This window comes from Daktulosphaira vitifoliae, unplaced genomic scaffold (assembly GCF_025091365.1).
Source record: "Daktulosphaira vitifoliae isolate Bord-2020 unplaced genomic scaffold, ASM2509136v1 Scaffold_1, whole genome shotgun sequence".
NCBI lineage: Eukaryota > Metazoa > Arthropoda > Insecta > Hemiptera > Phylloxeridae > Daktulosphaira > Daktulosphaira vitifoliae.
Genome location: NW_026099572.1, coordinates 3,757,895 through 3,770,200, shown reverse-complemented (window position 1 = coordinate 3,770,200; position 12,306 = coordinate 3,757,895). Strand labels below are relative to the sequence as shown.

The 12,306-nt window shown below is 28.3% G+C and overlaps 3 protein-coding genes across 5 annotated transcripts in view; 1 reads left to right on the top strand and 2 right to left on the bottom strand.

Moving 5' to 3' along the window:
* LOC126896390 (uncharacterized) overlaps positions 1-12,306 on the top strand; it is a 39,929-nt gene that overhangs the window by 22,453 nt on the left and 5,170 nt on the right. The window lies entirely within an intron of this gene.
* On the bottom strand, positions 859-12,299 carry LOC126896366 (uncharacterized). 2 transcript variants are annotated; one of them, XM_050669080.1, is made up of 7 exons: positions 12,184-12,299; positions 11,855-11,970; positions 2,718-4,864; positions 2,469-2,663; positions 2,274-2,382; positions 1,782-2,210; positions 859-1,720 (listed from the first exon to the last, which is right to left on the bottom strand). In XM_050669080.1, exons 3-7 carry the CDS (start codon positions 4,854-4,856, stop codon positions 921-923), a joined length of 3,672 nt encoding a protein of 1,223 aa, XP_050525037.1. In that variant the 5' UTR covers positions 4,857-4,864; positions 11,855-11,970; positions 12,184-12,299; the 3' UTR covers positions 859-920. The 2 variants fall into 2 exon arrangements, with proteins under 2 accessions (XP_050525037.1, XP_050525038.1); XM_050669081.1 differs by lacking the exons at positions 11,855-11,970; positions 12,184-12,299 and adding an exon at positions 6,299-6,457.
* Positions 8,060-10,030, bottom strand: LOC126896392 (uncharacterized). Of its 2 annotated transcripts, none has more exons than XM_050669146.1 (2): positions 9,438-10,030; positions 8,060-8,178 (listed from the first exon to the last, which is right to left on the bottom strand). In XM_050669146.1, the coding sequence occupies exons 1-2, from the start codon at positions 9,808-9,810 to the stop codon at positions 8,090-8,092; spliced, it is 462 nt and encodes a 153-aa protein (XP_050525103.1). In that variant the 5' UTR covers positions 9,811-10,030; the 3' UTR covers positions 8,060-8,089. The 2 variants fall into 2 exon arrangements, with proteins under 2 accessions (XP_050525103.1, XP_050525104.1); XM_050669147.1 differs by having other exon boundaries at positions 8,065-8,170.

The window sequence follows — 12,306 nt, the reverse complement described above, 5'->3', positions numbered from 1 at the left end:
GTGTACATAAATCAGTGTTTGACAAGGGTTATTTGCCGAACTGGAGCACCGAACTATTTACCATAGTCAAGGTTAGACAATCAGTACCACCAACTTACTATCTAGAAGACTATCAGGGAAATCCAATACGTGGTGTGTTTTACACCGAAGAGCTGAACAAGACCAGTTATCCGGACATGTATTTAGTCGAACGAGTGTTGCGAACACAAGGAGATCAGTGTTACGTTAAATGGTTAGGATTTGGCCCAGAACACAATTCATGGATACCGAAAACCAATATCTTACCTCAATGATTGTCGATATACAAGGTATTGTAGCAGCTGACCGATCGTTTTTGGTCAAGGAACTGACTGCTATTGCCATAGACTGCACTTCTTTCGCCCATTGGATGTTCAAACATCCAAAAAGTATCAAGGAGGATGCTAAAACAAACTTTTGGTTGAAAAAATACCTACATGGAATGGATACACGTTGCGGGGATGTGGAATACAATGAGTTGCCGAGAATAATGAAACTCTTGCGATGCGAAACCATTTACGTGAAGGGAGCTGTAAAAAAGCAAGTAGTGGAAAAGTACATACCAGGACAACGTATAGTCAACGTAGAGGATTTGGACTGTCCTCCTCTGTACAATTTAAGTTGTATTACAAAACCATGTTGTATCCGACACATGAACAACCCAAATATGTGCAGTTTATATAAGACTATATGTTTAAAACAATGGATGAATTATAACATGTAATGCTATTATATTAAAAAATATATATATATAAACACGAATACTTTATAATATTCATTTTTATTTCTACAATAAGTATATTTTTCATAAATAAATTATAAATTAAAGATTATATAATAAATTGACATATATTGTTAATAAAATACTAAATACAATAATATATTTTATACAAAATAAATTGTTATGTATTTAAAGAATAATGTCCCCACGCTTTTGTATATACATTTTTATACTCAAACTCATCACCGACTATTGCACGCTTGTCATAGTTGTTGGACAATGCGAGTTTCCTCGTTTCTACCGTCAAAACATTGTGATGTTTTGAACGTATGATGGAAATTTTCTTGTGAATTTGTTTTAGTTTATTTCGCAAACAATTTAAATAGTCAACCATATTTATTTCATGTTTCACTACACCCATACTAATACCCTTCAATCGCTTCACTTCTTCTTGCCGCAAAACGTTTTTATAATTTTTGTAGGCAATCAGGTACGCATAGACTTTGGGCAAGAGTGCAACAATTTTCTCCATATGCATACCTTTACATTCGTCGGTAAATGTACCCGGTTGTTTTTTACGTTTATCACTGTAACATGGATAATCAGTGGGATAGTTGGAAGTGTCGAAGTATTCAAACAGATATTTTTTCAAATCATCCTGAAAACTATGCGTTAATATTAAATAAATAAAACTGTCTGTATCCATATACACGAGTCTAAGTCTTTCAGGACCATAAAATGGTTGCATTATATCATAATGAAACTTGTACATGATACATTTACTAATATCCAACACGGCCTGTCCAATAAAAATGGGTTTAAAAAAATTAATTTTTTCTTTATACATGTGTACAGCTACAAGGTTTTCATTAAATATTGTGGTGTGACCAAACGACGGTTTCGCTACCAGTTTTGATAATTTATCTTCGTTACAAACGAGTTGAATACTTTGATGTTTTCTCACGTTTTCCAATGTTTTACCTAGTAAAATTAAAAATTTTTATTATTAAAAAAATTAAACGTATAAAAATATTAGTAATACCATAGTTGGAGTTGATCATATATTTTGGTAGATCTTGTTCAAACTTGTTGGAGGCTTTTTTACGTAATTCTGTATTCATTTGGATGTAGGGTGCCAACCATCGAGATTGTTTAAACTTTATGACTTTATGCAGTTTTGTGATAACCACACCGTGTTTTACCGCTTGCTTTAATGTTCGATAGTGTACAACGTAATTACGTTTTGGAAACAATGTGGTCATCAGTTTTTTGTATTTGGCAGACGGTAGAGGTGGTCGCTCGTTTACCGGAAAAAATGGTAAATCGTTGTGTAAATCATGTAAATGTTGTGGATAATCTACATCGACTTGCACAAGATATCCATGATCAGCATCCTCAGCTGTGTCAAGTATTTCCTCCAATGTAACAGTTGACCATTCAAAATTACCAAGTGGCATCGGTTCCATCATTGCTTAAAAAAACAAATGTTTTTTTACACAAATATTAATTTTTTTTATTTTAAAAAAAAAACTACCTGTTCCATATAAATTTGTAGCATCTAGGTATTGAAGATATTTATGTGGAATATTGGGATTGTAGTCAGAGATACCTGGATGATTTGCTCGAGCATACCGCTGATTGACCTATATTAAATATATATATATATAAATATGTATATATTTATAAATATTATTAAACATATTTTTATATTTTTAATAATCACACATACTTGTGTCAAACCTCCACGTATACCCAATTCAAACATTAATAACATATCTGGGTCTGTTATCAATTCAATGTTGACATCAGTATATTTTAACATAGCATCAAATGATAGGGCTGGACATGAGTAATAATGAGTGGGATCCAGAGAATAATTTTTTAAACTCTCCGCGCGAAACTTTTCAAATATGTCAGCAAGTACCTAAAAAATAAATGTATTTATAATTGTTAATTACTAAAAAAATTAACAACATACCATAACGTCGACAAGTAAATACTTGTCACTATAATCACCAATAGTTTTGCATTCAAAGTGTTGCCACATTTTTTTTGCATGTTCATAGTCCTCTTCGGATACTGTATTTTTCGTAATGGAACTGTAAAAATTTTCGCGGGTTGGCAACTGATTTTCGTCGAGTTTTTCCCAACTGTCTACGTATTCGTATGGGAAAACCGATTTCCGTGTGACCAACTCCAACGATTTAAAGACATTTAATGTATGTGCAAAATCAGGTAAAGTCAAGGTGGTTGTAAGTTGATACAAACTCGCTTGCAAAAATCGATATGAATCTATAAATCGAAGTTGAAAATAATCGCTTATTGTCTTACTGAACGAAATATATTTTTCTTCGGATTGTGCTATAACAGTAATGTCTTTATTGTCGTAAGCCATTTCTGGTATTATCATGTGCGAGTCATAGTTTGAAAGACCATGCATGATAACTGGTATGAATGCGGAATATCGTCGTTGTAAATTACATTTGTGGCATAAAACAGCTCGAAATTTTGCCGTCCAATGATTATGATCCTTGACTTTTACTAACTTATCGGTAAACTCTATTAAACACGAGTCGCAATGTTTTGTGGTATTGAAACGATGTTGTTCCTCAGAAGTTAGAGGATTCATCTCGATGTTAATTTTCATGATATCTGATACTTGTTTTCCAATATCCACCAACGCTGATACAAAATGTTTAGCAGCATCAGGTCCTCGATACATTACTGGTTCCTCCGGTAATCCCTGACACATGTTTTGCGGTAATATTTTGGAGTTGCGTACTAAGTAAAAACAATAACTCATTGGTTTATGTTTTTGTACAATCATAGACTTGTCCGATATTTGTTCCATCGTTCGAACAAGTAAACTTTCCATATCAGCGTAGATAACTAACGGTATTGCTTCTTCTCGTCTTGTGTTTTTAAAACATAATATTGAAAGATCAGAGTTAGGCTGTGGTAGAACAATGCGAGCCTCCTTGAATTTTCCACACATTTTTACATGTTCTTTAAGTCCCTCTTTCCCACTCGCACGAGTTAATAACGGTTGCTCGTTAAATACGCTGAGACATCGTTTACAATGATATTCTTGTCGTTTACTTTTTGAGCGTTGTTTTGATACAAGCCTTGAAAATTTTGAGATGTAACAATAGTGGTTAGTTTCATTATTTTTCAAGTATAGTAAATCAATATGATCTGTAGCGGTTTTGGATTTAGTTACACGCAATGGAAAAACAATGTTTTTATTGTCCAACGCATACACATTTACCGATATTGTAGGATTTTTTCGTTCGAAGCGATTAATTTGTTCAATTGGTGTTGGAAAATCAATACCAAAAAAATCTATGTTCAAACATTGTTCTAATTCAATATATGCAACATTCCAATCACTTCTTTTAACTCTTTTATTGTAATGACATAAGATTGACCATTTGAAACATTGTTGATCATCGTTTTTAATATTTACAACAGCCTTTTTGTTTTTTATACACGATGGTAATTCAATATACGATGATCCCTTCAGTGGGTTCAATTTATGTACTCTCAACAAAATACCATCAATTGATATTAGCGACCATCCACTTTGCTTGATTTCCATTTCTTGTTTTTCAGTTTCCAACTTTAATGTTATTTTTTCCATTACTGATGTAAAATCGGTTCCTAAGTCTACTGTTTTATTGCGCGACTTGAATGATACATCTTTGAACTCACCAGTTACAGTATGAAAGTACGTTGTATGTAGTAAAACATTGAATTTTACCATACCCTTTACAGTTAACATTTTTAATAAATTTATTATTTCGTGATTTATTTCAACCATGAAATCGACAATGTCATCAACAATTGTATTATTTTTCAAAAAAAAATTTCTTACACCACCTTTTAAGGCCGAATTAATTTTTTTGAATCCTGATCCTACTAAGCCCATACACTGTTTTTTTGTAACTTTTACCATATTTGAGTCCGAACTATGTGTTGGAAAACAGTTTTTTTTAGGTTTTCCTACAGTGCAATAAATTGTTGGTCTATGATTCAAATTATTGTTGCAATGTTTTTGAAGACTATCGATGTCCCGGAATATTGCACCACAACCACAAACTGTATCAGACATCATCATTTATACAACTAAATAATGAAAAAAGTATATAGAGTAACATTTCATAGTTTTTTAAATATCATTTATTATGTTATACTATGAAATTTTTTTTATTTGACGTAAAAAGTATATTTTTTAAGTTTATTTTATAATTTTAAAATTATAAAAATAGTTTTTTTATTCATTTTCCTGTAGCTATTATATTAATACTAATGATTGTACCAAAACCTTTTTTTTCTTTTATACTTTATAATCTCTCCACATAAATTAAATAGATTTATTTTTATTATTATATATATATATATATATTTAAATTTGTAACAAAGTTTTAAGCTTACAATGTGAAAATATCTACAAAATCAGATTATAACATTTATACAACTAAATAATGAAAAAAAGTATATAGAGTAGCATTCCACAGTTTTTTTAAATATCATTTATTATATTATATTATATTATGAATAATTTTTATTTTTTTAAAAAGTACATTTCTCTTTAAATAATAGTTAAACCTTCAACAAATTAATTTTCTACAAGCAAAGTAGTACTAATGAAATAATCAATTATATGTGTAGACAGTTATTTTAAAATTATAAAAATAGTTTTTTTTATTCATTTTCCTTTAGCTAATATATTAATACTAATGATTATACCAACATAATTCTCTCCACATAAATTAAATAGATTTTTTTTACTATATATATATATTTAAATTTGTAACAAAATTTTAACCTTACAATGTGAAAATATCAACAAAATTAGATAATACCATTTATACAACAAAATATTGAAAAAAATGTATATAGATTTGCATACCAATTTTTATATCATTTGATATATTATATTATGAATAATTTTTATTTGGCGTAAAAAGTAAATTTCTCTTTAAATAATAATTAAACCTTCAACAAATTAATTTTCTATAAGCAAAATAGTGCTAATGATAAAATCAATTACATGTATAAGATATCNGAAAATAGTGCTAATGATATAATCAATTACATGTATAAGATATCATTTTAGAATTATAAAAATAGTTTTTTTTCATTCATTGTCCTATAACTAATATATTAATACTAATGATTATACCGATATTAATCTCTCCACATAAATTAAATAGATTTATTTTTTGATTATCTATATGTATATATTTATATGTACGATTTATTATTTATAAATTTAAATTTAAAAATATAAATATAAATTATTAATAAAGTTTTAAACTTACAATGTGAAAATATCAACAAAATGATAATTTGTTATTAGGAAAATTTTATTTCAATCAATTACAATACAATTTTATGTTAGTAAAATAAAGTTATAACATAAATATCAGATTATAGACTATAATTAATTAATTATAAATTATAAGTTTTTCGTAAATTATTGTTAATTGTTTGTAAAAAAATTATGAACGTTTTATTATTTTTTGAATTATATAAAAGAAAAGTTATATGCTTTACCACGTTTTCCATGATATATTAAACATAATTTTTTTTCACTGCTATTAAAATGCTCTATTTCTTCATCGGAAAGAAATATAGATTTTGGTAGACATAACTGGCAACCATTTTCCAATCGTGCAATTATGGTGTGTCCATATCTGGTTTCAACAGCTCTCAGCTGTGTTNTTAAGTTTGACACCTCTCTCTGCTGTATCATTTACAACTCTAATATTTTTAACTATTTCTAAGCCCTTATTGTAAGTATCATAAGTTGACCATGTTTCTGGACTGTATGTCAAGAACTGTTTATCAATATTAAATCGTTCAAAAAACTTGTTAGTGTTAGTCGATACTAAAAAACTTAAATCTTTTGAAATTAAATTTTTTATATCTTCTGGTTTAAGTGGTAATTGTTTTATTTTCACATTACTATTTTTTTTTGCTGTTAGAGATGTTGACATTTTTTTTTTCAAATAATTCGGCACTTTATTGTCAAAAAATGTCATTGCTAGAGTTTCTTCGTTTAAGTATCACAGATGACCACATATTTTTTTTAATGCAGTTTGGGCCACTTCATTATCATAATATGATGACAGATTTTTCAAAAAATTAAAATCTTGGTAGGGCGCTTTTATTGCTAAAGGTGCTGTAAACCAAGCTTTTTTTGTATAAGCGGATAAGAAATATACATATATCTCGTAATCCTTTTTCTTCATTTTTTGTTAATTTAAATTGTTTGCGAAATAAATAAATTTTGAAGGAGTATAAGGCCTTTGCCAACCACCTTGCATGATGTATAGCACCAGGAGTTTTGAATTTTATTTTCCTATGCTCGTCTCCTCCCAGAAAAATTAATGCAAGCTCTAAAAATTCCTTGTAGTCATCTCTACTATAATTCTGTTCTAATTCATGAGAGCAAAACGTTTTTATATTGCTAATTACATCATTTAATATAATTTTTACCTCGTCGTCTTCAACTCCACAAGAGAAGTTGGTTAAATCCATTTTATTCCACTCAATTTGAAATCGTTTGAATAATTGTATTTCGGGCCCCGATGAATGATGTTTCATTTTTAATTCAAATATTGAATCCCATATTTGATGCGGTGGTATCACAACAAAGAGCATTCACTTTTTCAGTAAGGTTCCACTCGAGAAGTAGTTGATAGACAGATGCTGCAATTTGTTCACCAGTTCCAGAATTTAGTTTTGGAACTCCAAGAAGCTGTTCAGTTCTATCAAAAGTCACAACAACTGGAAGTCTCTCTTGACGCATTAAATTGCTTAAGGGTAATAACTTACCATCCCAATGAATAATGACTGCATTTGATTCAGTATTAAAATTTTTTTTTATATGTTCAGCTACGTTCTGTCGTATATTTTGACGACGATTCTTAATTGAGGTACGATTAATTATAAGATTATGCACATCATGACCTAATGCTTCTGCGACAGCTATTAAAAGATGAACAGCATCTCTGTCGCTAATCTTGCAATGATCAAGAACCGCNAAACAGCATCTCTGTCGCTAATTTTGCAACGATCAAGAACCGCAACAAGTCGGTCTGTTATAAAATCAATTTTCCCTCGACCACTTATAACAATAGCCGAACTTGTTGATGGACCACAAAGCTTTTCGTCAAGCTCTATATCAGATTCATTTTCATTTAATGAAGATGTAGAAATGAACTCAATTTTGTTATCTAAAAATATTATAAATTAATACAAATTTCATAGTTCTCAATAAAATATTAACTTACAAATTTGTTCAATCTCGTCATGTGAACGATTAGCTTTTCTTTTTTCAATTTATACTAATTTTTCATCAACTCCAGCCATATAGCCTACTCGCCCTTTCTGTCTTTGAGCTAGTAAAAATTTTTTATCTTCCTGAATTTCTAAAAAAATTTTTTTTTAATTTTTAAAAAATTTATTATTCAACGGTGTTTCATTTGTCGTAACACAGGAAAGAGAAAAACTAAGTGTAAGTGTGAATGTGTAACTATGTGTGTACGAAGATGAATATGAGGAGGTGGTGCCTGCTGTCTAGGTATTCACGTGCGTGTTGTCGTACAGCAGTCACCGTGCTCGGCTGACACTCCGGGTTAGCTGTGGGTGTCGAAAGGCTGTTGTTATAGGAAGGGAGAATAAGAGTAACACCTAGGTATGAGGTGCAGACGAAGTGCAAGACACAAATACCAGGTGTACGCAAAAAGAGCCCAAAGTATGAGGTGCAGACGAAGTGCAAAACACAAATACTTGGGGTATAGGAGAGGACAATGAAGTACGAGGTGCAGACGAAGTGCAAGACACAAGTACTTTAGTTATTAGGAGAGGATAATGAAGTACGAGGTGCAGACGAAGTGCAAGACACAAGTACTTTGAAATGTCGAGGAAAAGAGTATATAGGTTAGAAAAGGAATAAACAAAGACTTTACTTTAAACAGTAAGCCGGACAGCGACAACCGAGTACTGAGACTGATGAATGACACAAGGCACTGGAGTCGACTGACGACGATGGTCAGGTCTATTGGGTTTTTATAATAATTACACCTATTGCCGATTTGGCAATAAATATTATTTGTTAATTCACCAGTCTCAGGCAGCGGATGTGCTGTCTGTATTTTATTAAAATAATTCTCACGATTATGAAAACGTGACACCATCACACATTTAAAATGTTTATCTACCGCGTTTAAAATGTTAATATTTATTTTAATGTATGTGTTTAAATATAGGGGTTAGGATGAATCAAAAATAGTTGATCACCGAAATTTTAATGAGAACCATTGTTACTTTATTACGACACAAAAATAGATAAAAATTATTATAAATATTAGAGCGGTAAAAATTTAATTATTATTGCATGTTAAATATAAAATTAATAATAGAGAATATTTTTTGTTTTTCGGGACATTTTTTATGAAAATATTTAAAACACGTTAGACGACTAGCAAAGTTTATTAAAAATCTCTAATTTTCACTTAATGTCTAATTCATTGTATTCCANTAATTTTCACTTAATGTCTAATTCTACAATGAATTGTATAAAGTAAAAATGGCCCTCATTAAAATTAAATTATCGACTTTTTTCGATAACATTCTAAATTGACTTCACTTTGTATTAAAATGTATAAAAGTTAAGAGTAATAATTACTTATTATATTAAGAGCATCTGCATGTGCTATATCAAATAAATCGTCCAAAGTTTCTGAAAACTGATTCTCTAAACTAACTTGCCATTTTGTTCTAGATTTACGATTTTTTTGAACTGATCTCCATTTTTGATAAAAATTTTCTAATTTGGCTACACAATGTTGAGTGTCCCTTACAGGAATTCTTGCTTTTACCCAAAAAATTATTGTTTCTTTTATAGCCAAATGTGCACTTTGACGCATATTTAATTTCACAACACGTAAATTATAAAAGAAAACTAAAAATACTTGTCTATTAGATGGCAATTTACCACCAGTTATTTGATTTGATTCATTCCCCACTAAATAAATATTTATTCTAAGTTTTGTAGCCATTATTAAGAATGGAAGAAATTAATTAAGCATACATAAATACATGTATAAAATTTAAAAAATAGTGTATATAATTGAAATGTAACTGACAACTGTGATGTAATCAATAGCATAAGCCATAAAAGTAATTTCCCACTTCACATCTAGCATATTGGTATAAATAGATTTCGATAACAAGGTATCGTCCTATTTTATTTGGAGATTATTGACAACTTGTTTTATCATAATGGCCAATACACTTAAATTAAAATTATTTTTTTAAGGAAATTAAATTTCGTACAACTTTCATATGAAACATTTTATCGTATCTCTAATAATTTGTTCTAAATAATTAAATAACCATAAAAAAATTTATTTTGGGAGAAAAATTTTTTTTTACAGTTTTATTAATTTTTTTCGGGAAATAATGAACTTACGGAAAATTTGATTATTATATTTTTTATGCAAAATTTAATGAACAATAATTAAGTTGGTATACATTTTTACGCTACAGTCATCAGGTTTGAAGTTAATTAAAAAAAACTAAAAAACTACCCTTTTTGTCAATTTGTAACCCTTTACAGGCACGTGAAGGGGGTGGTTTATCATGATAAAATTTTACCCAAATTACTTTCTCATCATATTGAACAATATGGGAGGGGTGAGACATTGAAAATAATTTAACTTTTTTTTTGTCTAGTATAACTAAAGACCACCCTAGTATATATTTATATGTACGATTTATTATTTATAAATTAAAATTTAAAAATATAAATATAAATTATTAATAAAGTTTTAAACTTACAATGTGAAAATATCAACAAAATGATAATTTGTTATTAGGAAAATTTTATTTCAATCAATTACAATACAATTTTATGTTAGTAAAATAAAGTTATAACATAAAATTTAATATCAGATTATAGACTATAATTAATTAATTATAAATTATAAGTTTTTCGTAAATTATTGTTAATTGTTTGTAAAAAAATTATGAACGTTTTATTATTTTTTGAATTATATAAAAGAAAAGTTATATGCTTTACCACGTTTTCCATGATATATTAAACATAATTTTTTTTCACTGCTATTAAAATGCTCTATTTCTTCATCGGAAAGAAATATAGATTTTGGTAGACATAACTGGCAACCATTTTCCAATCGTGCAATTATGGTGTGTCCATATCTGGTTTCAACAGCTCTCAGCTGTGTTACTGGATATGGACGATCCAATTGTAATGATGACATAGAGACATATTCATTTTTAGCTTGTGATTTAAGTTTTTTTACAACATCCATTTTACTAAAAAAAATTTTTTATTTAACAGAGTAAAAATTCTATTTAAATACATACAAAACATATTTCGATATTTTATTATTTTTTTCATAACTAAAAATGTTGAACTAAAGATCTTATATCAATATTATTTACTCTTGTATTTTTAATTTGTTGTAAATTAATTTTATATGTGGTAAGATTTTCAAAATAGTTAACATCAATCATAAGGTATGTACAGCGAATATTACATTCGGAACATAATATTGTTTTAGCTAATTCTTGCACATCCCTAGCATGTTGAATTAATATAAATTCTTCAACTTTAAAATAATCACGATTATAAAAAAGGATATTGTTACATTGGAAATTTCCGCAACTAATGATGTTGTCTATTTCACTGTAAAAAACTAAAACAGGATAACCTCTTTTGAGGTTATGTATTATCCTAAATTTTTCTAATATATCAATTCTAAACATATCAGGGTATTTGCATATATTCCGATAATTTCGAGATTCACTTTCGACTAAAAGTTCAATAGTAGGTTCTGGTAGAAAATCGAATGGTACAAAAGGATTTTGCGGCATGATAACTAAAATAAAATAATAATAACTTTATTTAGAAAAAAATATCTAGACTTGTTTACCGTTATTCAATAATTATGATAAAACGAATTTTTATTTATAGAAAAATAACTTTTTACGTCAAATAAATTATTAGTAAAAAAATTTAATTTTACTGTTGGTTAATAATCAACTTATAATATTAAAATAACAATTTAAAGAACTTACATTATTTATATATTCCTCAAAATGCAATTGATGCAACAAGTATTTGTTACAGTATAAGTTTTCAGTTCCGTCGAAATGCAATTGAAACAGCAAGTAATCGCTAGTGGATATAAAATCTGAAATAATTAACATTTTATTATAATATTCTTTGTAAATTAAGACAATAAAATGTTATAATGTAAATTTATATAATATGAATTCCAATAAATTTGCAAAGATAAAAAACTTTTTAGTTCAATTAAATTGATAATATAAAATTCTTATTTTTTTAAATATATTATGACATTAAAAATAGTATATATAATTACAAAAATTCATTTTATACTTACAGTTTAATTTTTTATCAAACGAAAAATGTAACTACAACAAATTTCTTTGCACAAAATCTGGTTGTTAGAACAAACTACTGCACTCTTATAATTCTTTCGAATGAATAAACGATCCAAGACTTT